The 27,829-nt window shown below is 39.3% G+C and overlaps 2 protein-coding genes and 2 long non-coding RNA genes across 7 annotated transcripts; 2 read left to right on the top strand and 2 right to left on the bottom strand.

The window, feature by feature from the left end:
- The first annotated feature begins 250 nt into the window (after window positions 1-250).
- LOC110839999 (erythroid differentiation-related factor 1) lies at window positions 251-16,478 on the top strand. 2 transcript variants are annotated; one of them, XM_087353910.1, is made up of 20 exons: window positions 251-602; window positions 1,551-1,798; window positions 2,731-2,836; window positions 3,245-3,391; window positions 3,996-4,169; window positions 4,605-4,777; window positions 5,546-5,805; window positions 6,502-6,613; window positions 6,868-6,976; window positions 7,615-7,783; window positions 8,651-8,904; window positions 9,554-9,971; window positions 10,494-10,760; window positions 11,293-11,469; window positions 12,092-12,345; window positions 13,174-13,320; window positions 14,125-14,279; window positions 14,745-14,902; window positions 15,504-16,092; window positions 16,217-16,478. In XM_087353910.1, the coding sequence occupies exons 1-20, from the start codon at window positions 567-569 to the stop codon at window positions 16,368-16,370; spliced, it is 4,107 nt and encodes a 1,368-aa protein (XP_087210036.1). In that variant the 5' UTR covers window positions 251-566; the 3' UTR covers window positions 16,371-16,478. The 2 variants fall into 2 exon arrangements, with proteins under 2 accessions (XP_087210036.1, XP_087210039.1); XM_087353913.1 differs by lacking the exons at window positions 251-602; window positions 2,731-2,836 and having other exon boundaries at window positions 1,665-1,798.
- On the bottom strand, window positions 14,375-17,565 carry LOC147875116 (uncharacterized). Of its 2 annotated transcripts, XR_015536622.1 has the most exons (3): window positions 17,471-17,565; window positions 16,840-17,005; window positions 14,375-14,926 (listed from the first exon to the last, which is right to left on the bottom strand). It is a non-coding gene; the product is annotated as an uncharacterized LOC147875116 (long non-coding RNA). The 2 variants fall into 2 exon arrangements; XR_015536621.1 differs by lacking the exon at window positions 14,375-14,926 and having other exon boundaries at window positions 16,697-17,005.
- LOC147875117 (ribosomal protein S6 kinase alpha-5-like) lies at window positions 17,003-27,704 on the top strand. 2 transcript variants are annotated; one of them, XM_087354126.1, is made up of 10 exons: window positions 17,003-17,565; window positions 18,656-18,724; window positions 19,850-20,065; window positions 20,283-20,398; window positions 23,011-23,121; window positions 23,709-23,786; window positions 24,416-24,516; window positions 25,016-25,166; window positions 25,676-25,855; window positions 27,154-27,704. In XM_087354126.1, the coding sequence occupies exons 1-10, from the start codon at window positions 17,544-17,546 to the stop codon at window positions 27,523-27,525; spliced, it is 1,416 nt and encodes a 471-aa protein (XP_087210252.1). In that variant the 5' UTR covers window positions 17,003-17,543; the 3' UTR covers window positions 27,526-27,704. The 2 variants fall into 2 exon arrangements, with proteins under 2 accessions (XP_087210252.1, XP_087210256.1); XM_087354130.1 differs by lacking the exon at window positions 17,003-17,565 and adding an exon at window positions 17,781-17,813.
- LOC147875118 (uncharacterized) lies at window positions 18,718-22,572 on the bottom strand. Its single transcript, XR_015536628.1, has 3 exons — window positions 22,225-22,572; window positions 20,085-20,245; window positions 18,718-19,371 (listed from the first exon to the last, which is right to left on the bottom strand). It is a non-coding gene; the product is annotated as an uncharacterized LOC147875118 (long non-coding RNA).
- Window positions 27,705-27,829: the final 125 nt, after the last annotated feature.

A 27,829-nucleotide genomic window follows, 5' to 3' on the forward strand; every position in this document is an offset into this window, starting at 1 on the left:
TAAATTACATAGTTATGACAGTAATTTAGTCAACTACAGTATTACCGCAAAAGTAATTACACAAGAAATCATACCCGCTATTTCTAACGTGTATTATAACAGCTGGGGAATTTTTTTGTTTTGGAATCAGTGGATTTTCAAATTTATGGCCTTGATGTAGAATGTGAGTACACTGCTATTTCAATCGAGCCGTCCTAGCCGGATTATGAATTCGACTTTGTAATTCGCCGAAAGGCGGCAGTTGTGTTGCTTCATGGTGTCTAATATGGTAGTCAAATAGTAGGCATGAATTTATTGATGTGTCACAACATAAAAAATAGTAGGAATTATGGAATAAAAAGTTTGTTAGACTTTTTTTCTGTTATACAGTCAATGTTTGGAGAATCGAGAGCTAAACAAATCAAATGTGAACGGACCTGCGTGCTAACAAGTTTCATAATTTCACGATGCTGTGAAAATTGACCTTGGTACAAAGAAATTTGTTTGTTGCCTAACCTGTAATTTATTGCAGAGAAGACTGTGGATCTTTGTGAAATTTGAATTAAGTGTTATAAAGAGGAATATCGATGGAAGGTAATCAAACACAGCCGTGTGAAAGAGAGGTATGTGGCCTGGTACTGACATAAGTAACTTGTGCGTATGTGATATATACGGTCTTCGAGATCTATGCTTGAACACTCATTCCTGTTCAATGTGTCAGGCAGGGGATTTTTTTAAAGCGGACAGAAGAACGAGTATGGTGTGAAAGTTTTACTAAATTTTGTCAATCCTCGCACACCGCACCCGTGGCTGTCGGCATATTAAGTACCTCCCCCCCCACCAATCAGCAGAGTATTTATTGGTCACCCCCCCCCCATTCGCACTATTAACAGATTAAAACAAATTTCCAGTTTGTATACACATTTGCAAACAATTTTATTGAAGTGTTCCTTGCCAGTTTTGGTGAATGGTGCTCATCATTTGCAATGTTAGGAAGTTGCAAGTTTGGGGGAGGGGGAAATTAATTTTTAATGCAAGGTGCAAGGTTTATTGTTTTAGTAATGAAAAATTTTCTTCACAATCAACTTGTGTCATGTAGCAGAAGGCTTTCAACTGAATTAATATTTGTAACTTCGGCTCTTGAGGATGGACCGACTCAAATTTTGAAAATTGTCCAACATTGTAGTTGTGATCTTCAGGGTAAATGCTTGGTGTTTGGGTATGTTTTGAAGCCTTATTTCAGGCAAGCAATAGGTGGTGAGTTGGATATGAAGGTACTGATTGGTGGAGCAAAATTTTGGCCATCTATCCAGTTTATTAAATGATATAAAAATTCTGAAACCTGTGTATGATTTGTTGTTTTTATAGAGTATATAATACCAGATACTGGTCACATGAAACTTTTATTTTGAGATAGATTAAGGTGAAACTGGCTTATCACAGTAACACTGTATTTTAAATTATAAAAATTACAACTCCCTTGGAGGTTATGGCTGGAATTGTTAATTATTAATGTTGACAAATATATTTACAGCTGTACATTCTGTGAATGTTTTATTGTGTTTGTCTAGTATTCGGCAGACGTACAAGATGATGCTAGAGGAATGGAGAATTGGAGGCTGGCTCCATCTCCAGATTCCCCTCGTAAGCATGTTAAATCAACTGCAGTTGTTAAATATTCATCTGTACAATCCTACGCGAACTTTGCCCTCCTACAGTGTAATACAGACTTGAATTTGCCACCTTCCAATTGGCTAAGCAGTTCTGCTGAATCATATGGCCTTCAATATGTATCACCCCATTCTTCAGGGTTTTCAAGGTACGTATCATAGTGAAGAGGATATCAGTTCTGTTTTTGTGTGTGTTCGTAGAATAAAATTGGGAAGTTTAAATGGAGTCTTCTTTTAACAACAGGTTATGAAATTCAGCATTGATATTCAAAGTTCAAGTTCCAAGGAATAATTCAGCCATGAATGTTGAGATGAATGTTTTTCTAATTAATTTTTTTAATTGAGGCTGATTTTAATGAAACTTGGTCATGACATTTAAGAAAAATTGACATTATATTTTTAACATGGTCACCAAAGCAAATTTTTGAAATGAATGAAAGGTTAACATTATTCAGTGTAAAATAATGCAATTTTTATGATTGAAATATTTGCATTTTTAATAAATCAGATGTGTCACCTCTGTATTTTTAAATTTTCTGCCATCAGTTATACCATCATAGGACTATGGAGACTTATGAGTTGGAAATTACATTTTTTCTACTTAATGCAGGTTTCTGAAATTTCGTGTGGTAATATATTATAAAACATATATAGCTTTTGTTGAGGTTATGTTTGCGTAGTTCATAAACAACGTGATATCAAACTCAGTGTTCAATTATCTGTTTTGTGGTGGTAATGAATGTACCACATGTTCAAAGAACACAACATTTTATGCGGAGATAGACAATAAATGTACCTACAGTGTAACATTTTTGTTATTTAACAATTACAAACTTGATGGCTTTATCCGACAAGTGTAATGTGGTAGGATTCTGTACTTGTGGAAATTATGCGTAACATTAAACCATTAGATTGTATAAATATTAAGGTGATCATAAATAGTTGTTGTTCGTATGAACTGGGGCTAACAATTTATATTTTTTATTGATAAAGTTTAATCTGTGTTTCATTAGTTGTGCCAAAACTTTTGAATCAGGTTTCCATGTACAAACGTGTTTCTTATGTCACGTGAACATTTCAGTTTCCGGATGGCTCACATGTTTCCGGATTGTGTGGGTGAAGTGGATGTTGTTTCGGACGCAGAGAATATAAAGAAACTGTTGAAGATCCCGTACAGTAAAGGGCCGGTTAGTTTCCTGTAATAGTGTCTAGGTTTATTTAATTATGCTTTTCCAAATACCTGCATTGATTAAAAATGATGAATTGGAAAAGATGTGGAATAAAGTAATAATGGCCTACTTTAAAGCATTGTCACAGCATTTGCTTGGAGAGACTGAGCAGTGCCTTGAAAATTCTCATGGTATTTGGTTTCTGGGTTGAAATTCAAACACGGCCTCCTGCAGATCATTAAAACTGCAACATTTGTTAGTAGTATTAAATTGGGGTGGGATTTGGTTTTTGAGAATCATTTCTTATTTGAAACTGAATGTTGCAATAAATTTATTATTGCCTCATTTGGTGTTTCAGTAAGATATATGTGAGAGGTGCTGGGATTGAGATTATATATTTTTTAATTTTATTGGTGCTTTTTGCAGGTAAGCATGATGGTACATCGGATTGAGAACACTCTGCTTATTGATGAGTTTGATATACATAAACACCTGCTACGGACTGCAGAAACAGAGTGGGAGTGGCTGAAGAAATTCTTTTTCGATCACGTACTGAAATCATTGAATGACAAGGTAATACATCAAAAGTCTCCAGAATAAAATCTTGCAATTTAAAGTAGCATGAAAATGATACTTAAATACTTACTCATATTACTCTGTCGACGAACTCCTAATGTTTAAAAATTAATTGAAATCTTTCTAAAGGTTATTATCGTATATTATGGCTTATCTACTGCGTGCATGAGTGGTCAGGATTTTTGCTGTAATTGTGGTAAGTCAGAAATTTGGATCTTGGCTTCGGAGGTTGATTTTAGTTCCCCATCCCCCACCTCACACCCCCATTCCTGTCAGTAAGTGTTGGAATAATCCCATACAGTAGGTGTGACTGTTTCCTTTGACGTCTGTAGTTTATCCTTCAAAGTAATCCTCATATTTGTCGCTGTACAATGTATGCAGGTCAGAAAGCATCGAGTCACATTCTTAACCACTGTATATCAGCCACATGCATGTGGGAGGATAATATTAAAATGTATCATATAGTTATAGACTGTTGTGAGCATGGTGATGAATTGTCAGGTCCCATAAATAGCAGGAAATTTGAGTATCTGAGTTCCCGAAGCAATCACCATCATTACGGACACGTTAAAGATCCAAGGCCGAACGTATCTGTTAACAGGAGAAGCGGTTGTTCCACAAGAATAATAGCCGTTGTGCTCTGCAACAGAAGAGTTTGATGTCAAAGTTCCTGTACCATAGTCTCGCTGTATCTGAACCAAAAAATGAGGAAAGCGAGATGCAGGAAAATAACATGGAGGACATTGACGCTCCTCTGTCGATGCCCGTGGCGACGGTGAGTCTTTGAAGCCGACTGTCGTCTGGGATGTTGTGCCATGTAGTCTGGTAGAAATTCACTGGCGTTTTACAGACTTATTTACTTAACCGTAAATAAATGTTGACAGATGTCAGAAGATTTCTGTCGCTGAGCTTGTCAACTCCCATTGTGAAGATTTCTGTCTTCTGGGTTGTTGCGCCGTGTAGTCTGGTCGATGTTTACCAACGTTTCAGAGGTCATACTGCCTCCGTCATCAGGGCCCTGATGACGGAGGCAGTATGACCTCTGAAACGTTGGTTAACATCGACCAGACTACAAGGCGCAACAACCCAGAAGACAGAAATCTTCATACTCACCGCTGTGAAAACCTCAATTCTTACAACTCCCATTGTGATCCGCATTTCTCTGCGTTAACAAATGTAATTTCTTGACTATTTTGTTTTGTGTTTCAAGTCTTGGCCACCTTTGCCAGAGCCAAGGCCAGAGGAGAATCTACCTGACCCAACATGTAACCACAAGTTTGCGCGCAATGTTGTGTGGACATTTGAGGATATCCAGATGCTTATCGGTACAGATATGCCCATATTTGGGGGCACAACTCACCCATGCATCAGCCTCAGGCTTAGGTACGTTTCAGTTAAATTCAAGTTCTTCGGTGCTTGGCGGTCCGACACCACTGTCTGCACCAGATAACTAATCCGCGTTAGATCTTAATAAATAAACCAGTGCATTGTTTTACTTCTGTGTTTAGTGGGTTATTTGTTACAATGCCTTGGCACTGATATTCATTTATAAATTTATTGTCTGTCTGAGGCCTAAACCTGAAAACTAAAGTGTACAAAACAATAATCTTGCCTGTTGTCTTGTATGGGTGCAAAACATGGTCTCTCACTCACACAGTTTGCAGGTGTTAGAGAACAGGGTGTTGAGGAGGATATTTGGGCCTAAGAGAGAAGACGATGGGGCATGGAGAAAATTGCATAATGACGAGCCTAAAAATCTGTACTCCTCCCCCAGTATTGTCAGGGTGATTAAGTCGAGAAGAATGAGATGGGCTGGGCATGTAGCGCGCATGGATGGGACAAGAGGTGTGCTCCGGGTATTGGTTGGGAAGCCTGAGGGGAAGAGACCGCTGGGGAGACCTAGACGTAGATGGGAGGATAATATGAGGCGGGATCTATCAGAGTTGAAGGAGACTTGATTTTGTGGGCCCTGGACAAGGTCCGGTGGAGGGCTTTGGTTAGTTCGGTGATGAACCTTCGGGTTCGGTAAGCCATCTAGTTAGTTAGTTAGTCTGTGGCTGATCTAAAAACTTAAGGATTTAAATATACGGAACTATATTTTGAGTAGCTGAATTATTGTCAGCTTTCAAGAAGGTTACTGTCTTTATGTAGGGATATGTCGAAGCCAATCAACGTTCTGACGGGGATTGATTATTGGCTTGATAACTTGATGTGCAATGTACCGGAGCTGGTCATGTGCTACCATCTGGATGGATTAGTGCAGAAGTATGAGCTCATAAAGACGGAAGACCTGCCACACATGGAGAACTCAAAGTTTTCACCAAAAGTTATCAGAGATGTTGCCCAAAATATTCTGTCTTTCCTCAAGTCTAATGCCACCAAGGCTGGGCACACATACTGGTTATTTAAAGGTGAGTACGTACTTGTGGGGTGAAGGAGGAAGGAGGAAAGATAGCGTCATCCTTTAACGCTTCGGACTTCCTGCATTCCATGCGAGTCTCAAGATTACAGTCGTGTACTATACAAGTATAAATGTCAGTCGTCACTTCCACAGCCCTTAGACGTATCGTTTAGGTTAGCTTAGCTTTAACATGCCTGGCTTTTCTTTGGTAACATGTTTGAGTCTTGTCTGAAAAAGCACATTGTCCTCTCTGTGTTTTCTTACTGTTCTTAATCTTTACTTTGAAAAGATAGCAGAATGTCTTGATGTAATGAATAACATTTCCTTAATCTCTGTAGTTGTTACAGTGTCATTAAATAGTCTACTGGCATACCAAAATGGCATTGCTGTTTGGATCCAGGTTTATTTGAAATTTTGTTTAACATTTCTGAGGTATATGTAACGCGGGGAAATGATGAGCTAACGAGTTTGAGAAGATTTGATTCAGGTAATATTCAGTTAAGACATCTGTGTCTGTTTGTAGGCTGTAAATAGTGTTATATCAACTTTAGAGGCTATTTATATCTAGTGAGGTGAGTTTTGCTGGGAATGATGAAGGAGGAAATTATTGTGGCCCATTTTAAGGAAGTGTTCTGGTGTGAAAATGACAACTGTTTGTCTTAACGCTGCGTGACGGAGGACTCTGGGAATGTTTTATGTGTCGTAGGTAAAGACGATGATGTGGTGAAGCTGTATGACTTGACGTCTCTGTGCACAGACGTGATGGATGACAAGGGACAGAACCCATTCACTGTTCCCGTGGCAATGTTACTTTATAGGTGAGTGTGAGCTAAGATCATAGATTGCTGTAGCATAGGCGATACGGAAGGTTTGAGGTACAGCCTGTTGTTTGTTGCAGTGCTGTTGCTAAGTAACCAGCGGTCTATGTTTAAAAGATAGTTTGTATCTTAAATTCTTTCAGGACCATATTTTTGTTTTCTTGTTTCTCTTTCCATAATTTATGTGATTCTTTTAAACAAATTTTCAGGTTTTGTTAAGTTGTTTATCAAAATTTTACTTGTTTACGTTTTAGGGTAGCAAGAAATATGAAGCATTCGTCAGATGGACGGAGGCAGCAAGGAACCATTCGTATGTTACTTAAAAATTGTCTGACTCTGCTTGTGAAGGAGAAGTACCCTCAGGTAACGTCAGTTGTCCTGTTTTTGCTTAGTTTCATTGTTTTAAAAGTAACATCCATACAGAATTTTGGTCAGGAAACATATTGAAGCATTTTTTTTAAGATCTTGTGTTCAGTTCTTGCAATTATATCACAGATTCAGTGCATAGGTTATTAAGTTCACAGGGTAAGAGTGGGGAAACATAGATAATTGTATTTAACAAGTTTGTGGGCATTAGATCTGTGGATTTAGGGAGCCAGGGATTGCGGCTTCTACAACCAGTCTATCGTGCAGGAATTGTTATTTTCCTGTCAGAACCTCCTTCCGCGGCCAACTTGCCAATTTAGTAAAAATAATATTTTTCATTTACTGTTTTGGTCATTACTGATGTAAATTTAATAGAACATTTTGTTTGTTCAAAATAAATTATAAAATTTTATACACTGTCAGTAATAACATTGTATTTGTGAGATTGAGTTTGCACATGAGTGCATTCAGTATAAATTAGCAGTGTTTAATCTATAGTGTTGAAATACCAGGACATTAGTTTACAATGCGTAAACGCGTAAAAATTATGAATCCTGTTTAAATACCAAAGCGACGTCGTATTATTTAGACGTGTGCATACTGCCACATCTGTAATGGCAGAATTCTTTCTTCAGATAGTAACTTCAGCACACTACATGATGTCAGATCTGTATGTACCTGCTGATACAGATCCTGCATCACCTGGACTGGATGGACCACTGAATGATGAGGACTGTGGAAACTGCGACCAAAATGGAATGGAGGATGAAGGAAAGAGTAGTGAGGATGATAATTTATTTGAAGGTACTGAATCGTTGAAACATTTGTAACACGTTCCAGTCTTTCTAGAACTGTCGTTCTTTAAGCGCGGCCATCAGAAATTTTTGATAGCTAAAATAAAAGGGGAGTAATATTGATAATTTTTGTTTAATATATAAATTACCCTTCAAAAGAAAATTTGCAAGCAAGCATGTCAGTGTATATTCAAACTTATTGAAAATGGTGACTTTACTTGCAAACAGAAAATGTTTGATTTCCAATTTTAATTTGAAGTAACAGTAAGGAATCTAACTTCCAGCTGTCGCCACACTATATGGCATGTCTCTTATGAAGGTATGAATCTATAGCCTGTAATTGTATTTCGTGACTTATTTTTCACATATCGATTAATATCAGTGATGTTAAAACTTCTGTTTTACTTATCATTCAGACCCTGTTGTAATGGATGTTAGAAAATTTGTTTTTCTTAAAGATTACCTTACAGATCTGTACATACATGCTTAGAATTTCATTTTATTTTACTTTTCTTGATGCAGCCATAATGAATTGGTTGTGGTCATATTTGCCATGAGAAGAAATTTCCTGAGACCTGGTGGTCTAGAAGCCGTAAGACACCGACTGTCCTTACGACAGAGATGTTTTTCAAAGAAGCAGGTATCACTTCCTTGTGTGTTATTTGCACATGGTACATGAAACAAATGGATCTATCTATCCTCATCTTAAATTTCCAGGAAGAGATTGCAGCGAGAATTTTTATATTTTCCGTCAGTCTTTTCAGGCAAATCCTGGAATTACAGCCCATTTATATTCATCTTCATGGCTCATTTGATATTACATAACCAGTGTAGTTGAAACAGCATTGTTAAACAACTGAATCTGATTGTAATGTAGGTTCACTGAACAGTAGCAGCAGTGTCCCTGTGAAGGCATTGTGTGTCTCGACCCCAGATACGGGCTGTCAGAGTGCAGCCAACGACGAATCAAAGTTCAGTTCTCCTCCTCCCGTTTGTGGTGGAGTGGAGGAGCGCTGCAAGATGGCGCTCCAGCATGTTGCATTGGGACTGCAGTGTCTTCAGTACTTTGACACCAGTGACCAGGACGATATCAGACGGCAGGAAGGGGTCCAGGAGAACTCACAGTTTCAGGTGTGTCGAATGGTCGTGCTGGGTTCTTTGTACAAAATGCAGGTGTGATATGGATTTTGTGTCTGTGGCTGAAACTACTCGACAGATTTCGATGAGATTTGGTACTGCGTTTATGCTAAAAGCTATCAGATGTATTTAATTATGGTTTGAATAAATATTGTGTAACCCCTATTTTACGTGAAACTCAAATCATACTTTTGAAAATCATCGTACAGAAACTGGAATGTAGTTCTCATTATGACTCACAGCTTTTATTGTAAAAGTTGTTTGTCACATTGGCAGCACACATTAAGTGGAAGAGCCTTGGGAAGACGTAGATTATGTTTTAAAGAAATAGAAGGAAAATAATTTATTGCTACATATTGGAGTCATTAAAACAATAGATTTGTGTCTGCAGGAAATGAATATCATGATCAGTGAAGTATAGAAGGTATGTCGCCCGAGCAACTGACAGTATTGTAAGATTTGATGTTTTCACAGCGGTGTAGTGTGGTAAAAGTTTACTTAAACTTCTACCACACTACATGGCGCAACAACCCAGAAGACAGCCATCTTCAACTGACAGTATTGTTACATAACAACAGATAAATCATAAATATGAGTTACTGATGTAACTCAACTTATTATGTCATATACGCAAATGTTTCAGAAACACATGAAAGGGAATGCACAGCATTCACAACAGCAAGAGATTCCGAAGATGGCAAGACCTTTCCAAGCCATCCCGATGCCTTACTCGCCTCTTTCGCCTCAGAAAGAAAATGGGAAACAGCCTGAAATATCTGGACCAGTTTCGACGGGAACAGTCAAGAAGAAGAAGAAAGAGAGAAATGTTCCGATGCCTGCCGGCAGTAAGACAAAGGGTGAGAATGCTGGCACGAAGGGTGAAGGTAGTTCTCCAAAGGCGCTGCTGTGCAAGTCCAGGACGGAGACAATGCCCACGTGGCAACAGCCGGAAAATTCAGACAAGATGTCGTGGAACATCCACCTCAAGACGCTGCTCTACGAAAAGGCGTGCCTCGTCTATGTCACTCTGGCAGAAAGTGATTACATTGCTGAGAATTATGGTATTAATTGTTTCAGATTTTATTCTGTTGAGTTCGTTTTTTAATGCTTAATAGAAAGTTCCTGTCTGTATTACGTAATCTGCTTTCATGTTTTTTAATCTTGGTTCCATAAATGCCAGGAAATTTCTTGACTAACTGAGCGTAGTGTTAGCTCTTCAAGAAGGACTCTACTTTATGTGTTGGTTAGTTAGTTATAAGAGAATTAGGAAGAGAGTTCCAGAATATGTAACATGCACAGGGAACCTAGAAGTGCACAGAAAACTTTCTTGGGAAACCTCAAGTGAAACATCAGGACAGTGACCAGTCTGGAACCTAGGCATATACAGGAGGATAATGTTAAACGTGATTGTAGAGGAATTGTTTGTAAAGATGTGAAGTGGATTGGTCTTACAAAGGACAGGGTACAAGTGTGTCTGTTTGTGATTACATTGTCGTAACTTCACTTGTCTGCCGAAGCAAGACCCTCCTGTACCATGTATTTAGTTTCTTCACACTACTCTGTATAGGATGATGGTGTTTCAGGTAGATCCCTGAAGTACATCGTGCACGTACTTCATGTGCTTCCTGTACTGTCGGCGCTCGCAAGCTCTTCGTCTAGTTCGGGATTGCGGAGCTACCTCCTGGGCCGTGCGGGGGACTGCTGCTTTATGATCGTGCAGGGCTGGGCACAGGTGGATACTCATCGTGAGGATTACGCTCAATGCACCAGTTTAGACCGTGATATCGTGGTGGAAATTGACAAAGATATGGCCGTACTTGGAATATCCCTCGAGAGCAGAGCTGATGATTGTGAGTATGAAGTGGATGCTGCAAGGTTCTGGTAGTTGTCACTGAACATATGCGGTTGAATGTTTGGAACCCCCTGCTTTTCGTCTTGTAGTCTAGGTTTTGATTCTTGTCCTTTAGATCAGCTGTTTTGTTGTTAGCGTAGCACATTCTGACGTTAAAATAGGTTGTTTGTTTGTCATCAGTCTTTCGACTGGTTTGATGCTGTCCTCCATTTTCGCCTATCTTGCACCAATCTCTTCATTTCCACATATTTTTTGCAGCCCACATCCTCAAAAATCAGCCTCAGATGTATCCCACCATCCTATCTCTTCTTCTCGTAAGATTTTTCCATAGACTTCTTCCTTCGCCTATCCTGTCTGAGACCAGCTCATTTCGTACTTTATCAGTCCACTTAATTTTCAACATCCTCCTATAGCGCCACATTTCAAATGCTTCTACCCTTCTTCTTTCTGGCTTACCGACCGAGAGTTTGCAGCATGGCATTTGTGCGATCAGTATTTGTAGTGGTGATTATTCTTTCTGATATTTGCAGTGCTGGATGTAATCCCCAAGACTATCGATAGCATCGAGCAGATGCTACAGACAAGCTGCTGCTGTTATCAGAAAGCGTTGGCCTTGGAGCCCCATGACCAGCAGAAGAACAATCTTCAGCGCAGGCTTGGCAATATTCATAATGAGCTAGGGGTTCTGTTCATGAACCTAGCTGCAGGTAATGTCGTTCTCAAAAACATTTTTTATGTAGAATCTGCTTTGAATCTTAGTATCTGCATTCGTGTTTTTGATGGTACCATGATAATTTATTGGTATAGAACACACCCACCGAATTAATTAATTTGTGTGACTTTTATTCAGGATAAATTTAGTTCCAGTCTTTATGTAGAACTTATATAATGCTAAGTAGTGTCTGGAGTTGATGTAGCATCATCAGATTATGTATGAACCAATTAGCATCTTTTGATGATGTGGTGAAGATAATTGTATTAGTGGATAGCTAACACATTCATGCTCGCATAACTGCTCTGTGTCTGTCTGCGTAACCCGGCCATTATCCGGATAGATGATGAAATTTGTTAATTACAGACGGAGGTTCATAGGTTGATCCAAGAACTTTGTTTCTTAATAATGGGGACTAAAATACTGTACCTGCAAATATTGTTGTGAATTATGGTCAGGAATGAACATTAAACTAAATTTACCATAGAAGAATGCAACTGTAGCTGGTGGAAAATCGCAACGAACATATTTTGGAAATATGTCCGCTCCATTTGATTGTACCTTTCTGTCGTGACCAAAGCCTGAAAACGTGGCATCCGATTTTCATGTTCCTGCAGCACGGTACCAGGAAGAGATGAAACAACAGCAGGAGAAATGCCATGAGAGCGTGTTCCAGAAACTGTTTTCTCAGTCCCTGTACCATCTGGAGTCAGGTGTGAAAGCGTTTGATGCCGTGCGTGATGAAGCCAACCTTGCATTGCTTCACTCCAACACTGGCCGCCTCATGAGAATGCGCGCGCATTTTTACTCGCCAGATTCGAGTGATCGACACTCGGAGTTGGCAGGACAAGAGCGTCATTTCTACAATAAGGTGAATGAGATACGTCATGGTTTTCTTCTGTTTCTGTCAAGCATGTACGAAATGCTTTCCAGGAATGTGGCGGTTGCACTGTGGGAGAATAATTCATATCGAAATGTGCCATTCAGAGATACCCTAACCAGGATAAAATTCAACTTCACCAAGCAACAAATTAGTCCGCTTGAATAGTCTGAGTGCCATCTCATTTTTTTCTTCTTCAACTTTCTTGACTTTTGAGTTAAAATGATTTTTGTTCAGAAAGTTCCGATAATGGACATGCTGTAGCAGTCATAGCCAAAAAAAATTCAAAAGTAGTAATGGTTTTATGAAACATTATCTTTGGAAAACGTGTGGTGTGCTGCATTTGCCAAGGCGATGGTCCTGCCCCGTCCTCCGTACTTGTCGCATCTCTTGCCTCTAGATTTAACCTTTTTGGAGTCGTGAAGTCTCAGTTGAATGGGCAACGTTTGTGTCGTGCAGATGAGGTGAGGGATGTATTGACTGCTGCTCCAAAGGGCGTGCCAGCGTGGTACTTCCAAGAAGTGTATGTCTAGTGGTAATAGTATGTAGTTGTCCGAGAACAATATTTTGAAGACAGAATTTTGTAAATTGAAATATACAACAGCAGTTAACAGTAAACTCATTATCAGAACTTCCTGGACAAGAGTTGTATAAAATTTGTTATTGGCGAAATATGTAATTCATTATTACTTACAGCAAGTAAACATTACTTCCCTCGGTACTATTCTGGCCGATGTTCTTTTATTGTTTAAAGATATACATATGTATAATTTGTGATTTTGTTCAGGTTTGTGTCAACAAAGTCTTTCCGTGTTCCAGGCTTTGAGCAGTTATCAAAAGGCAGTACAAGTTTTAGGTAGTTGGAAAAACAACCCAACGGTCTGGGACACCGTGATATGGGAACTCTCCACGACGTTGTTCACAATGGCTACCCTACTGCAGGACTTTCCAGCTCAGAACAATAAGGTGACAGTGGAAAATTGTAAGGGTATCTACAAAGGAAATGCCAGACTGAATTAGCTGTGCAATTTGGACTTGTCTTCGTCGTTCTCCAGAGCATTGATCTTAATTGGCCTATTATATATACTGAAAAGCTGGGAAATACTTGCAGAGCGTAACAATTCTGATGTGTTCACTCTGTAATTGTCCACAGAATTTCAGCTTTTGAATTCTCTCAAGTTAATTGTATAAGTAGTAGTGGGAGGCTCTTTGTTTCTTCAGTACGTGACTTTCGACATTTGCGAGTGGCACCGGTCATGCCAGCGTTATCTGAGATCAGGGTGGGCAGGGTGAATGATGATGTCATCAAAGAGAACTCAGCCGTGACCATTAAATTCTGCCTTTGCTCACTGATTTCCGTTCACCTAGAGGCGTGACGGTTCGTGCGTATTCCGACTAGGTCGTCTAATCTCGGGGTTTTTTTCTATGTCCTGCTACGCCCCTCCAATCAGATATACCGTACTTTATCTGCGCGGTGCCTTGAGGCGATATTGTTATGAATGTGTTAACATGAGATACCACATGTTAAGTTACAAGAGGAAACCAGCATGTTTGTTTGTTATGTAGTTTTTTTTTTGTCCTTTTCCACGGAAACAAGATTTTCTTAAAGATGACTTGTGAGATGTGAGATGTTAGAAACTGACTTGACATTTTAGAGGTTCTCTGAAAATGTTGCTAATTTTCTACCAGACTACATAGAGCAATTTTCCAGAAGACACGTGAGAACCTGAAATCTCACACGGTTTCTGTATTTCTGTCGCGTTTGTTCAGAGCCTGGAAGAGGCAGAGAGGGAAGTGGTGGAGTATCTCATGAGAGCATTGAAATATTGCGACCTTGACACGCCAGGCCCGCGTCAGCCTGTTTATCAGTTCCGTGCTGCCACCATCCATCACCGACTCGCATCTCTGTACCACAAGTCCTATAGGTAAGTAAGAGAATACAGGGGAAGTAGCGCAGAAAGCTGTCAGTGCAACCAACAGATGTTTTGAAGATGGCTGTCATGTGGGTTGAAACGCCACGTTGTCTGGTAGAAGTTTATTGACGTTGCAGAGGTCTTGCACCCTCCATCATCAGGGTTTGAACATAAAATACAGATCTCATTGACATCTGAAACTTTTGTTTGGGATCATCTTTGACGTGGTGATTCATTTCTTACGGTGCAGTGTGCTTCTATAATTTGATTGATTACCTTTGCAAAAAAAGAAATGATTTGTGTGTGTAGTAAAGACAGTTTCAGAAAAATATATGTACTCCCATCAGAACACAGGTTTTGTATCTTGTTGCATTAACACCAAATTTGAGTCAGAAAAGAATACTTTTTTTCAGTAATGATGCCAGATGCTAAGGGCCCATAGAAATGTATTTTTCCAAAATACTCCGTTTGTTTCAGGACCCTGACAGCAGATGATGCTCGCCGCAAAAACGTGTTGTTGTTGTCGCGTCTGCACTATGAGAAATCGAGTCACCTGATGTTACAGCTGGAGCATCCATTGGATTTCTTGCGAATTCAGTTGGAGCGTGTAGCACTCAACGAATTCCAGGCGCAAAGTATGTTGATTACCGCTCGAGTCCCTTGAAAAGTATACCATAATTACATTTTTTTTACCGCTAAATTGTATCCATAGCCACTAATAATTCACATATTAAGAAATTATGAGCACCATTCATAAACTTGATATCTCATTTTTTTCATTTTGTAACTTCATACAAAATATTTGCGACTTTTCGACTGTAGATATTTTGAATTATCATGGAAGTATTCATTATTGTGGTATAGTGGTTAGCACTCCTGATTCATATTTGAGAGGTTCTCTGTCCTGAAAGATGTTTGTGGTTTTCCTTGGTCCTTGCGTACAAATTCTGGGGTAGTGCATTAAAGTCATATCAGTTGAGATGGAAAAATGGTAGTGAATGTAAGCGGGTAAAGATTTTGAAGGGGGCTGTTGGAATGTATGTGAAAGCGCTATTCCAGGAGTTCCCTGGAGAGAATGAATGACTTTAGCCCATCTGATATTCAAACCAGATAACCCCAGATTGCAGGTCTGAGAGTGTTACTGATACGACAGTCGGATTCGTTTGTCTGTTGAAACTTTTGCGTTCTGTTAGCAGAGTTAATTCTTGTTGGTGCTGATTAGTTTGTAATTTTCAGATGCTTCTAGTCACGGTGGCAAGTTAAAGTCCTTGGAGATGGCCCTGGAACTCATTCGCCAATGTCAGCCCATACTAAAGTTGATGTTGGAACGAGAGCGAGTAATCCGGGTTTGTCCAAGTTTGAGAAAATTTGAGCAGGCACAAGACGAACGAGTTCAAAGTAATACTGAAAGTCAGGCTGAAGGAGAACATATTTTGTACAAAACACCTTTGAGCAATGTGACTGAGGTCAATACTTGTGCTGAAGGTTTAGCAGATCAAACCGTTACAGCAATGAAATGCGGTGTCTCTGACGTGGTCGCAGAGAAAGACGTGGTGCATAATTTTAATTATGATATGATGAATCCTCCAGAAACTGATGTTACTTTGAAGGAACGTATCGCAAACTCAGGCTGTGACGTCAGAGAGGCACGACTGAGTAGCGGCAGTGACGTGCTCAAGGGCAGAAATGAGAGCGAAGAAGAATTAGCCGAGCAGGAGGAGGCGAATTCCCTGGTGCAACTACTGGAGCAGAGACTGCAGTTTGTCCTCCGCAGCCTGACGAAACTCTGCCTTTCCAAAAGTGGAAGCAGCAAGAAGGAGAAGGAGTAAGTATACAACAAATCAAGTGACGTAAGTACGTTCGTCATCATGTCCACATCTACCTGCCCTTTGACCTTATCTTGGGCGTCTTATGTCCGAATATAACGAAACCGTTGTTCCTAATCGCAGGTCATCGAATCCTGCGCAAGTGTACAAGGACCTATACAGTATGACTCTGAGACAGACCGACGAGGATACGCCGTTGGCCGTAGTGAGCCATTTACTGGACGTACTGTCTAACGTCAAGTCTGTTCTGTCCCAGCACCAAGAGATGTCAAGGTAACGCCGAATGTGATTTTATGATGTGATTGTTTTTGTATCATATGACATGTTTATCGCTTAAGACTGTGGTAATGTTATAAATAAAACAAATATTGTATTTTTCATGCCACCCCTATCCAGTTATTGGTCCTTTCCTTTTACCTGTGGAACCTAACCAAACATTTCCATTATCTTTATTCTGTACCAGGATTGCTGTCTACTTGCCCTGTCCTAAAGATGGCACTGATGAGATTGTACTACTAATGTGCACTCTGCTTAATGACCATTTCATGTTTGTTTTCCTTCTCCCAAGCAATTTCTGAACCAGATTACAATTCTTTCAGAAAATCTGTTAATTCAATATATGCCTTTATTGCCAAGTATAAGGACAGGGGTGTTTCTTTATAACAGATGCTCAAAGGTTGTTCCTCCATTCTCAACACATGCACGAGCACGATGTACACAAAACTGATGAATTCGTTCGTACACACCAGGGTTTCCTCGAATCATCTGTACATGTTCCCATAGGTCCTCGTCATTGTTTATGGGTGTTGCATAAACGACGGACTTTGAGTGACCCCACAGATAAAAGTCCAATGGAGTCAGGTCCGATGACCTCGGTGGCCATGCTACTGGGCCACCTCGCCCAATCCATCACTGTATATTTGGGGATAAACGTTCAGGTTCATTATTTAATACTTATATTTTTTTACGTTTTCTGTAGTGTCTCATATATTCAGCATTACGGACTATTTTAGCTTCGATGTCATCCATCTCTACATAGTATGATGCAACAGATTTCTTAATAACTCTTATATAAGATAAGTACTTGTGATATTCTAAAACTTTTTAACAGCATAAAATTATCTAGTCTACGGCGCACTTCTTCTACAAGCGATTCACAGCTCAGCTTTTTCCGCAATAACAAAAGCAGATTGTTGACGGCAGTTATGAAACACAACAATGCCGAGTAAACGGATGACGCAACAATCAGTTTCTTAGGTAACAACAATGCACGCAGGAGTTCGTATAAAAGCTGACCATTGTTGTCGGACCATATTTACACATTGTTGGATTACTATAAAACCCATTCGATTGGTATATTGCAAACGCATTAGTAACCTGTTCGTTGCTGCAGAAGTGTCTGTTGATCGAGAAGTTCTAGAAGCAGAGAGAAGTACGATCAAAATACAGAATGGCTTCCACGTCAAAACAGAGTAAGTAGTACAGGCAACATGGGAAGTAGCTTAAGTTACGGGGATCCTTTTATTTTATTTCTGATTGTGCTTTAAGGATTATAATTTCGTGTCGGTATTCAAGTTATTACGAACTGTGTCACTTCTCGTCTTCTTTGCCATCAAAAATTATCAGGGTCTGTAGAGTGTAATATAACAAAATTATATTAATGTTATGAAGTATTCTGTTCTACGAAGTTGGCTGTGGTGTTGAATATGGCGTTTAACAGGTATGCCATTATGTCGCAGTTACAAGTTTTATAATATGACTTTCTTTGTTGCTATAAGCACAACAGTTTCTTTCTTCGTTATTAACTAGAATTTATAAACAAATTTTATTCCGGATATTGTTTGAATTACTAACAATCACCTGATTGAGGAATTGTAAAGGCAACAGGTCCCATTCGTTGCTTGGTTATGTCCATATTCAAGTTTAAAACTAACAGAGCAGAAGAGGAAAGTTTAAAGATAAAATGACATACTCATCGAGAAAGTGTATAATATCAGAAGTACCTCTAATGGTGGTAGTGTATTTGTTTTATTCCCAAATGCCTTATATGTTTTTTGTTTAAGGTGGCTTTAATTTCGTGTCAGTGCTCGAGTTTTAAGAAAACGTGGAGTGTAGTGTCTAGATTCTTGATAGTTTATACTATGAAAATTATCAGTCTTGGAACGTGCAAAATAACGAAATAATATTAAATAGTCAATTAGAAAACAATGAATTCATTGACATCACGTCAGTAATAATGAAACTCAACTTATGAATTGAGAGAGTAGATTGTACACACAGCTGTGTGAAGACCGGATGGATAGTTACCTGGCATAATACTGCAATATTCTGGGAACTGTTGTGGTCATTTATAAAAGTTTTGTTAAACCTGAGTTACACATTATAAATACAAAGAACAGGTTCTGCTTGGAAATTTGTATTGTGATTGAACATGCTTTGTATATATTCCCAATCTAATGAGGGTGTTGTCTCCGGTCTTCAAATAAAGTAACATTATTTTAATAATGTGTGTAAAATAATGGTGCTTTATGCAATGCCTGTACATATGATATTTTGTTACAGACGAAGAAGAAATTCAGAAAAGTGTCACCCTAAAAGACTTCAAGATGGGAGGATCTCTAGGAAAAGGTGGTAAGTAGAACTTCCTTTTAATAATTAGCTATTTATCTACGCATTTCTCTGCTAATGAAACGTGGACCTGACTCTATGAACCCTTATGAAAGAAATGCATGAACCACACTGATGCTCTTTACTGTTGTCATGGATGCATTTATTTAATTACATAGTCACTAACACAGTTCTTAAGCAGACTGACTCCGTCAGGTAAACCTACTAAAATGGTAAATGGTACCATAAGATATTTCATCACCACCACGTTAATCATCAGGCTACTTTTTAGACTTATAGCCTATATTTAACTATATGTCTAATGTTTATTGCAGAAATCAATTGATTTGTAGATGGTTTGTGTTCTTAAGGTACAGGAGCCAAAGTTACAAGGCATTATTCCCACACCATGTGGCTCGCACGGTAGAGAAAGTGTTCTTAAGATTTTATGTCGATGTCAGAGTCAGTACATTTCTACCGACTCCCACTCCACGGCCCTGGTGATAACTTTATACTAATTTATCCAATGATACCCATTGATGTCTATGAGTCAAAGATGTTATGTACAAATGTTTACTTTATCAGCCTCTGAATTATTGTAGGTACAAATGGTGTCGACGTCACTCTGCCGAACACAATTCTTTTGTAGTTGAACAATACCCATCGAAGCCCTGCAAAAAACGATTTGTGGAGAAATTTCCAAATGACAGAGTTGAAACCAAGTTGTTAATTATGGGAAGAGGGGTTTGATCCCCGATGGGGGCAGAGGATCTTTCCTCTAACCTCTGCATCCAGACCGTCCTATCTAATGGGTACCGGGGTCCTTTCCCAGGGGTAAACAGTTTTTGGGGCATGATGCTGACCACTCACCCCCATCTAGTGTCAAGGTCAAGAAAGAATAGGACCTAATACCTCCTCTCCCCCACAAGCGCCTACATGGCGTATAGTGGGACTGCTTTACTTTCATATCTTACACAGAAAGTATGTGTACAGCTCACTCCTTTATGAAGCAAGAGTTTACAAATATAAGAGCCCTATCATCATCATTGGCTCTACAGCCCTGTGTGGGCCCTGGCCTTCTTCAAAAGCTTCTTCCAATCTGTTGTTGAACAGATACCAAGATGATACATAACTGTGTTTCTGTTGCAGCATATGGGAAAGTGTTCCTTGTCCGTAAGAGGGGTGGATGTGATGATCGCAAATTATATGCTATGAAACGAATTGATACGTCCGATGACGATTACAAGGAGACTGAACAGAGTGTTATGACGGAGATTCAAGTAGGACAAAAAGTGCTTGGTGTCACATTTTTGGTCGGACTTCATTACGCGTTCTGGTCGGAAAATCATGTGAACTTGGTGATGGGTGAGTACGCAATACGTACGTTTGTTGTAGCTTTAAACTCCACGTGCAAGGACCTTCCTGGCTGGGGGAAGAGTCTGTTGCCTCCTGCTAATCTATCTGTCAGTTTGCAGTCCTCCGCAGAGCTTTTCTTTGCAACAGCATTGTTGTGTAATTGAATGTATAACGCTAGTATTCAGTGTCCTGTAATAGCATTAACAAAGTCATGTTATTGTTGCAGATTACTTGGAATGCTTTGATATGTTGAATATCATAACAAAGGAAAAGAAGCTTTCAGAGAGAAGCGCTCGATTTTACCTTGCGGAAGTTCTTCTGGCCATCGAGACGCTGCATGAGGTAAGCACTGTCAGAGTGAACCCCTCGGATAAATCGCATGATAAAGGAGTATAAAAGGAAAAAGTTCTTTTCTTGATTAACTCTGCGGCTACGGAATTTGTCAGTTTTTTCAGTACTTTATTTCTTCACTACTTGTAGAAATATTTCTAAATGTTTGCTTTTGGACTTAGGGGTCTAGGGGTCCCTTGTGGGGCTTGGGTTTTGGAGCAACCAGATGCTGTGAATGTATCCATGTGCGATTTTCTCCTTCTTTCTCTCAACACTAATGAAATTGAGGCTTTGTGCTTGTTGAGAATACCAGGCTATAGAACCCACTTTTAGCCGCACGTTCCCTCTGCCAAGTACATCATCATCATCATCATCATCATAATGTTTACCGACATTGCCATTTCATAGCGTACAGATTTGGAATCTTGTCAATCTGTTTCGCTATTCCTATCGCTACTTTCCTTCGTAACTTGGCTAATTATTTACAGTATACAGCTATTATATTTAACTAGAGCAGGGCGCTCCTTTCTGAGCTCCTACGGGGGGGTTGGTCAAGTTTGTGAAACGCAACCAACCTTGTGTAAGAAACTAAACTAACCGCCTCGAATTGACGGTTAAAACAATAGGGGGTTGGTTGCGTTTTGAAATCTTAAGTAACATGCTAAACTAACTGCCCTTCGGGGGGTTAGTTAAGTGTTTCATTCAAGTGTTTTATTACTTGAGTAAGAAACTAAACTAACCCCGCCCCCCGAATGGTAGTTAAAATACTTGACGAACCTCCCTCTGGGGGGTTGGTTGCATTTTAAATTCTTGAGTAAGACACTAAACTAACCCCCCTTCGGAAGGGTTAGTTTATGTCTCATTCAAGTGTTTTAACCATTGAGTAAGAAACTAAACTAACCCTCACCCCCGAATGGGGGTTTAAAACACTTGACTAACTCCCCATTCGGGGGGTTGGTTGCGTTTTAAAATCTTGAGTAAGACACTAAACTAACCCCATTCGGGGTGTTAATTTAGTGTCTTATTCAAGTGTTTTAACCCTTGAAGAGCAGTATGACTTGGATGAATATTATTATTATTATCAGATTACCTTGGGTAACGTCTTCTTTCACTTTTCTTCATTGCTTAAATAGTCTAATGTCGCTGTTCGGAGACGATATAGAGCAGTGATAATGCGACTGGCTTGGTACTAAGCGTTATTTCTTTACTCTGCATTGTTGTTTTCTCGGCATTGTTGTGGAACACAACAATTCCGTGTATAAACAAATATAAGGTGATAGTGTTGATGACGTCATTTTTTGACGACAACGACGACTAATCCTTTCGGAGCGCTTCCTGTAATCTGATATTTTACTTCTTTACGTCGCTGTTCAGAGGCCAACTGTTCTTCGTTAGTCAACTATCTACGTCCAACCCCAACCTTGCAAGTAATTCCCCCTTCGCTTTTCTTTATTTGTTAAGTAGGTCTGATGTTTTAGTTCTTTACGTCGCTGATCAGAGGCCAACTGTTCTTGATCAGTCAACTTTCTACGTCCAACCCCACCGTTGCAAATCTTCGTTTGTTTGTTTTTTGCTCTTCTGTTTTGTTGAATAAGTTTTCTACACGTGTTCTTAATATGGTCTCGTTTATCAATGTAAGTCTTCTTTCGCTCTTCTTTATTTCTGAAATAGGTCTGATGTTGTAGTTCTTTACGTCGCTGTTTAGAGGCTAACAGTTCTTGTTCAGTCAACTTTTTACGTCCAGCCCCACCCTAGCAAATCTTCGTCTTAATATCGATCAAAAGTCAGTTTTCATAATACTTTCTTAATCGTAATATATCGAATGAGTATCAGTTTACCTTGTTGGAGTTTTTAGAGTTGATACTGCAAATAGTTGATAACGTCTTCTTTCACTTTCCTGATGTTTTAGGCCAACTGTCAGTCAATATTCAAGAATGAGACGTGCTGCTTGTAGAGCAGTGATAATGCGACTGGCTTGGTAGTGAAGCATTATTTGTTTTCTCGGCATTGTTGTGTTCCACAACAATGCCGAGTATAAACAAACATAAGTTGACATTGTTGATGATGTCATTTTTTGACGACAACGAGGAATCACAAATTTTTATAATAGATACTGAATGTGAAAGGAATTCTCTTGAACTAACCGCATACTACTGATGCCATTGGCATTCAAAATATTAGTACCACCAGTGAGTATCCGTCTGGGGATGGATGTTAGGGAGTCCATTGTCAAAACAAAAACATGTTGCAAGATTAAAATTATGGGGAATAAACAACACCAAAGCAGAGCAAACAGGTGGAATAAGTCTCTTGTGGGTGGTGTCCAGCTTTAAGTTGTATGAGAGCTTCCATTTCTGCATCACACTGGAAATGGCAGCTAACAGGAAGTGAACTGAGATGATTGTGTTCCTTAAATACAATTTTTGATTTGTCATAGTTGCCTGCTTAATGGTTAAAATTCTAATTAATGTAATCAATAGCATTCGTAGGACAGCTTATAGCAATATGAAGCAGAAAAGCAAATTAGTGGATGTGTATCTCAGTGCCACAGGAAGATGGAGAAACAACAAACATGTCTCATCTTTCATGACCACAGTGCAAGGAATTTATTTTGTTTCTTTCAGATGGGAATCGTGCATCGTGATATAAAGCCAAATAACATCTTGCTTGATTCTGATGCCCATATTGCACTTGCAGACTATGGGTCATGTAAGCAGTTCGAACCACATGAAGAGGTAAGTTTAATATCCTCTTTTTCAGTTGGTACTTTTACCTTGAGGAATATGTAGCGTGGAGATTTAGGAGCTGTGTCGCCCACTTTCTCTCAGTCAGTTCTTTCTTTCGTTTTTTTTTTTTTTTTTTTTTTTTTTTGAGAAAGGGTGTGAGAGAGAGGTCACAGTCCTGCAACTGTAAAGAGTGGGTAGGTTTTAGCTGCCTGAAATTGACCACACATATTAAAACTTTGTTTTGTACCAGTGTTTAAGGGGCTGTGGTTCATTCAGCTCATTGAATATTGTTAGGGAGGTGAAAAATGAGATTGCTCACATGTAAGGACAGAAGATACGCCACAGAACGTTGGTGGGAATACGTGTTTCAAAATGCCGCTTTGTAAGATAATTGAGAAGGTGCGAATACAGGATTAAGAGGGATCATAGAAAAGTGGGTTTTGAGGTTAGGGGATGAACGAAACTGGCTCAGGACTGTGTCCAGTGATGGTCTTTGGTATTAGCCATGTTCAAAGTTTTATTTCTAAGACAGAATTACTAGTTACTTTGTGTCTCAAGTTTCTGTCACTTATTTACAATGTTATCTCTATCGGCAGAAAAAACGTACACACTCAATCACTGGGACTGCAGAGTACATGGCACCTGAAATGATCAAACGTGAAGGTCACGACATGGTAAGTATCTTATACTTTAACAACGGACATTTATTGTTTTAATTCTCTCTGATAACTGAACCAACAGTATGCATCCACGTAAGGCATCGCAGTGTAGTAATCCGAGGGATTTGAAGCCACAAATAAAAACTGCATGGAGTTCGTACTTTCCGCAGTACCTCTCAGTAGAATGTGCTGCAGTCACCTGCTTGCCGCATTTGGATTCTGTGCCGGAACAGTTCCACATCTCCTTGAATTATCCTGTTTGTTGTTCGTACTTCGAAGATCAGATTTTCTGGGAATCTACACCAACATTTGCTGAACACGATGAATATTTTCTGGTGGTGAGACAAACTCAGCTTCCTTTACCAACGATATAATTCTTATTGTGAATCTCTCTCCCAGTTGTTTGGGAATTGAACTATGTGATCTATTTATTGCGGACCTACTTGGCCGTTTCCCGCACTCAGAATTTACTCGAAACTTTGATTTAGAAAGACCTGCTGTAAACCTGTAAACAAGAATTGAACAACACATTTTGTTCATGACTAAAATTTTCTGTTACCGGAGACCCTTGTGAATAACTATGGGTGATTGAAGAAATTGAAGTGAGAGATTGTTGCTGTAATCACTGAATTGGATTGTTGCAGGCTGTTGATTGGTGGAGCTTTGGAATATTGGCGTATCATATGATAGTGGGGTTTACACCCTTTAAAGGACCTGGAATACTGTGCGAGGCTTGGCTGCACAAGTAAGTACTTTGTCTTCCGTGTGAGCTTTATGTTCCTTTGAATGAAGTTCTGTACATATTAGTCTGTAACTAATGCATGACTCCCTGTTTTAATGCGAATGAATTAAATACATACATTTGTAACATGTGGAGAATTAGCCTCAGAAGGAAGACTGCTGCTGAATTGAAGGTGACAGCGTTAAGCTTACAATGCATCAATTGATAAAACAGGTCAAACGCACAGATGTGAAATATTATTGCAAATTATTGTATCAATGTACCTGGATTGAAAGTACGTATTCTTCATTAACGACACACATTTGCTTATAGATGATATTTAAGAGACTGGGTTATTTCTGACACAGATGTCTTCTGCAACATAATGAAATTGCATGCACACGCGCGCACACGTCTGATTTCGTGCGTGACGGGTGTAATTTAATTCTGTGACAGTTGTCCGCATCATTCATTGACTTGTCTTAGAAGGACCCAAATACAAGAATGAACTTTTCTTTCACAGGGCAATTCTCAATAACGAACCAAGAATGTTTCCACGGTTTTCATCAGATGTAGCAGATCTTATGACCCGACTGTTAGAGAAAGATCCCGAGAAACGGTTGGGTTGCGGGAAAGAAGGTTCTCTGGAGATCAGGAACCATCCATTCTTTAAAGTGAGTTCTTCCCCATATCTGTTTTCATACGAGAGTGTTTGTTGATGTTTTAGGCCTGAACTGGGCGTTTTCTGTTTAATGTACTAAGAAAATCACGTTTTGAGAGTTTTGACGCTGTTCTGGATTTTTTCTCTTAAAAATTCAGAAAGTGAAAAGTGTAATTTAATCCTCAACAGAACAACCTGTGTGTTGAGAAATGTCAGAACACTGCCAGGAATTACGTAGTAGCATCACAATTAAGTTTTAGGAAGACATGCATAATGTATTGTCATATCCTGTCATGCCTTAAGTTTCGTAAAAACTTGTGGTAGGATCAATTCTCCTTAAACTTCCCTCCCAGTAAATGCAGCATTTTTGCATAACGTAAAGAACAGACCATGCACGATACATAATTTCAAAATCCTTGTATTTCTTCCACAATTGAAGCGTCGTTTAAACTGAGTTGTTATCGCTTCTGCCTTGTCAGACTTACTGGGCCATACCATTAATTTTTGTGCTTTATCTGACAGGACATAAATTGGACAGACATAGCAAAAAAAGCCATACGACCACCATTCACGCTGGTCTGGCGGAATCGGCCACGTCCGGTTGAGAAGGTCGATGTAAAAACCAATGGGGACCAGTCGGGCGTGGCTCTTCCCCTTCAGCCAGAAGTCACTCCATCACAGAAGCATGACCCTACTTTCAAGGTCAGAGCAATTACGACTTGTCTTTGAGTTTAGTATGTGGTATATAAGAACAGGTTTATTTCTTGTGGTTCTGCCATTGGAAAAGGCGTTGGAAGCTGATAACTCTACGGCCTTGAGATTTTGTGTGTGTTTTAGGCCTTAACTTGTATTTGATGTGGTGCGTGCAGTAAGATGAAATTTTCCCACTGCCATACTGATGGAGGTTTATGTGCGTGAATGGCAGGTATTACGAATATGACGGTTGTAGTGGTGTGAGTGATGTTTGCGCACCTAGAACTGACATTATTATATAATGCAAAGCTGTGTTGATCTGTGTATGTTTGTCAGATTTGTGTAGCATTTTGGTTCATGCCATAAATTAGGTACCACCATCTTCTTACTCTGGCGACTCATGGTTACACCCGAGGCAGCTAATGTAGGACTGGTGGGCAAAGCGACGCTGGGACAGGCTGATCTCAGATCCCCAAAAGTTTATTTTCTCTGTCTGCACCACTGCTTTATATTTACTTGTATATGATTTTGATTGGACAGTTGACCTGTTAGCCTCTACATTTCTGTGAGGAGTCTGCCATCTTTACGACAATAAAAACACAGCATGTCGCAGTAATAATTTGAAACATGTAATTAAAATAAGCAACTTAAAACAGAAATATTGCGTAGCGGTTAAATCCAGTGCATAATGTATTTTCCAAAGCAAAAGACTTTTTTCGTGGAAAATTATGCACGCATCTTACAGTTCCAGAAACACATTACATGTAATGATCTGCTATGGAATTTTTTCAAATACAACTAACAGTATTCTGGATCGCCGGCAAAATTTCATGAGTATATGATAGTTCATATATTTCAAATTTGTGCCACTAAACAAAAGATGGAACTGATTAGCAATGTATCGTATATTCTTTCTGACTATAGAAACTATTATTAGGGGATATTAACCTGCCAGAAATTTCTATGTACATGGGTAAAAAACTTCACAGAAAATGTGAACATACATCAATGCATTGATGGGAAATTAACCCATAACTAAAGTATTTGAATGCCCATGATGTGTGCAGCGTCTTTCATGGACTATATATTATAGTACATGAGTTAGTGTTTATGGATTAAATAATCAGCTAGATCTCTTAAGCAGGGTAGAAGAGGCTCATGAAATACGTGTAATCAGGGAATGAAAACAGTTTAATTGACAAACGTGTTCTGTTTGTTTGTCCGTTTTGCTTCCATTTCCTTCTTTGAAAGGATAAAGGTTTTGATAAAACTATTGCAAGAAGTGACATTTGTTTCCTTGTCACCAGATACCCCAGGTGCCAAAGAAGAAGCGAAGGAAGTTGCGTGACAGTCCTGCTCCTCCAGGTGGGGTTAAGCCAGCATCACATGGTCCGGTTGTATCGGCGTCTACATCAGATTGTGCATTAAAGACGGAATCTTCTATCAGAATGTCACAGAAGAGAAAGCATAATAGCAATTCAGAAGAGTCCACAGTGTTACCTAAGAAGCATTGTCCTACGAGATCTTCAGATAGCAAGACGCTGTTGAAGATAACACAGAAGGTGGACAAGGAAGGAAGACAACTTAAAAGAAGATTTTCATACGATGACAAAAGTGCACAATCTTGTGAAGAATTGCAGCCTGACAGACTTTCTACAAAAAGAAGGAAGACAATGTAGATCCTTGTTTTGCTGTAGGGACGTAGGTAGAGTCATGATTGGAATAACTGAGGAGCCGGTCGCTATTCAGTAAGATGTCAAGATTTTATGATGTGATTGTTTTTGTATCATATGACATGTTTTTCGCTTAAGACTGTGGTAATGTTGTAAATAAAACAAATATTGTATTTTTCATGCCACCCCTATCCAGTTATTGGTCCTTATCTTTTACCTGTGGAACCTAACCAAACATTTCTATTATCTTTATTCTGTACCAGGATTGCTGTCTACTTGCCCTGTACTAAAGATGGCACTGATGAGATTG

Source organism: Zootermopsis nevadensis, unplaced genomic scaffold (genome assembly GCF_977971745.1).
Source record: "Zootermopsis nevadensis isolate Lab colony 2312 unplaced genomic scaffold, Znev_1.0 Znev_ptg000002l, whole genome shotgun sequence".
Classification (NCBI taxonomy): Eukaryota; Metazoa; Arthropoda; class Insecta; order Blattodea; family Termopsidae; genus Zootermopsis; species Zootermopsis nevadensis.

What these genes read in the sequence shown, in the direction of transcription:
- LOC110839999 (XM_087353910.1), top strand. Translation starts at nt 567, where the DNA reads ATGGAAGGTAATCAAACACAGCCGTGTGAAAGAGAG. An exon ending in TGAAATCATTGAATGACAAG is followed by an intron (nt 3,392 to 3,995) that starts GTAATACATCAA and finishes ATCTGTTAACAG; the next exon opens with GAGAAGCGGTTGTTCCACAA. An exon ending in CAACGAATTCCAGGCGCAAA is followed by an intron (nt 14,903 to 15,503) that starts GTATGTTGATTA and finishes TGTAATTTTCAG; the next exon opens with ATGCTTCTAGTCACGGTGGC.
- LOC147875117 (XM_087354126.1), top strand. Translation starts at nt 17,544, where the DNA reads ATGGCTTCCACGTCAAAACAGA. An exon ending in TCATGTGAACTTGGTGATGG is followed by an intron (nt 20,066 to 20,282) that starts GTGAGTACGCAA and finishes TTATTGTTGCAG; the next exon opens with ATTACTTGGAATGCTTTGAT. An exon ending in GGAACCATCCATTCTTTAAA is followed by an intron (nt 25,167 to 25,675) that starts GTGAGTTCTTCC and finishes TTTATCTGACAG; the next exon opens with GACATAAATTGGACAGACAT.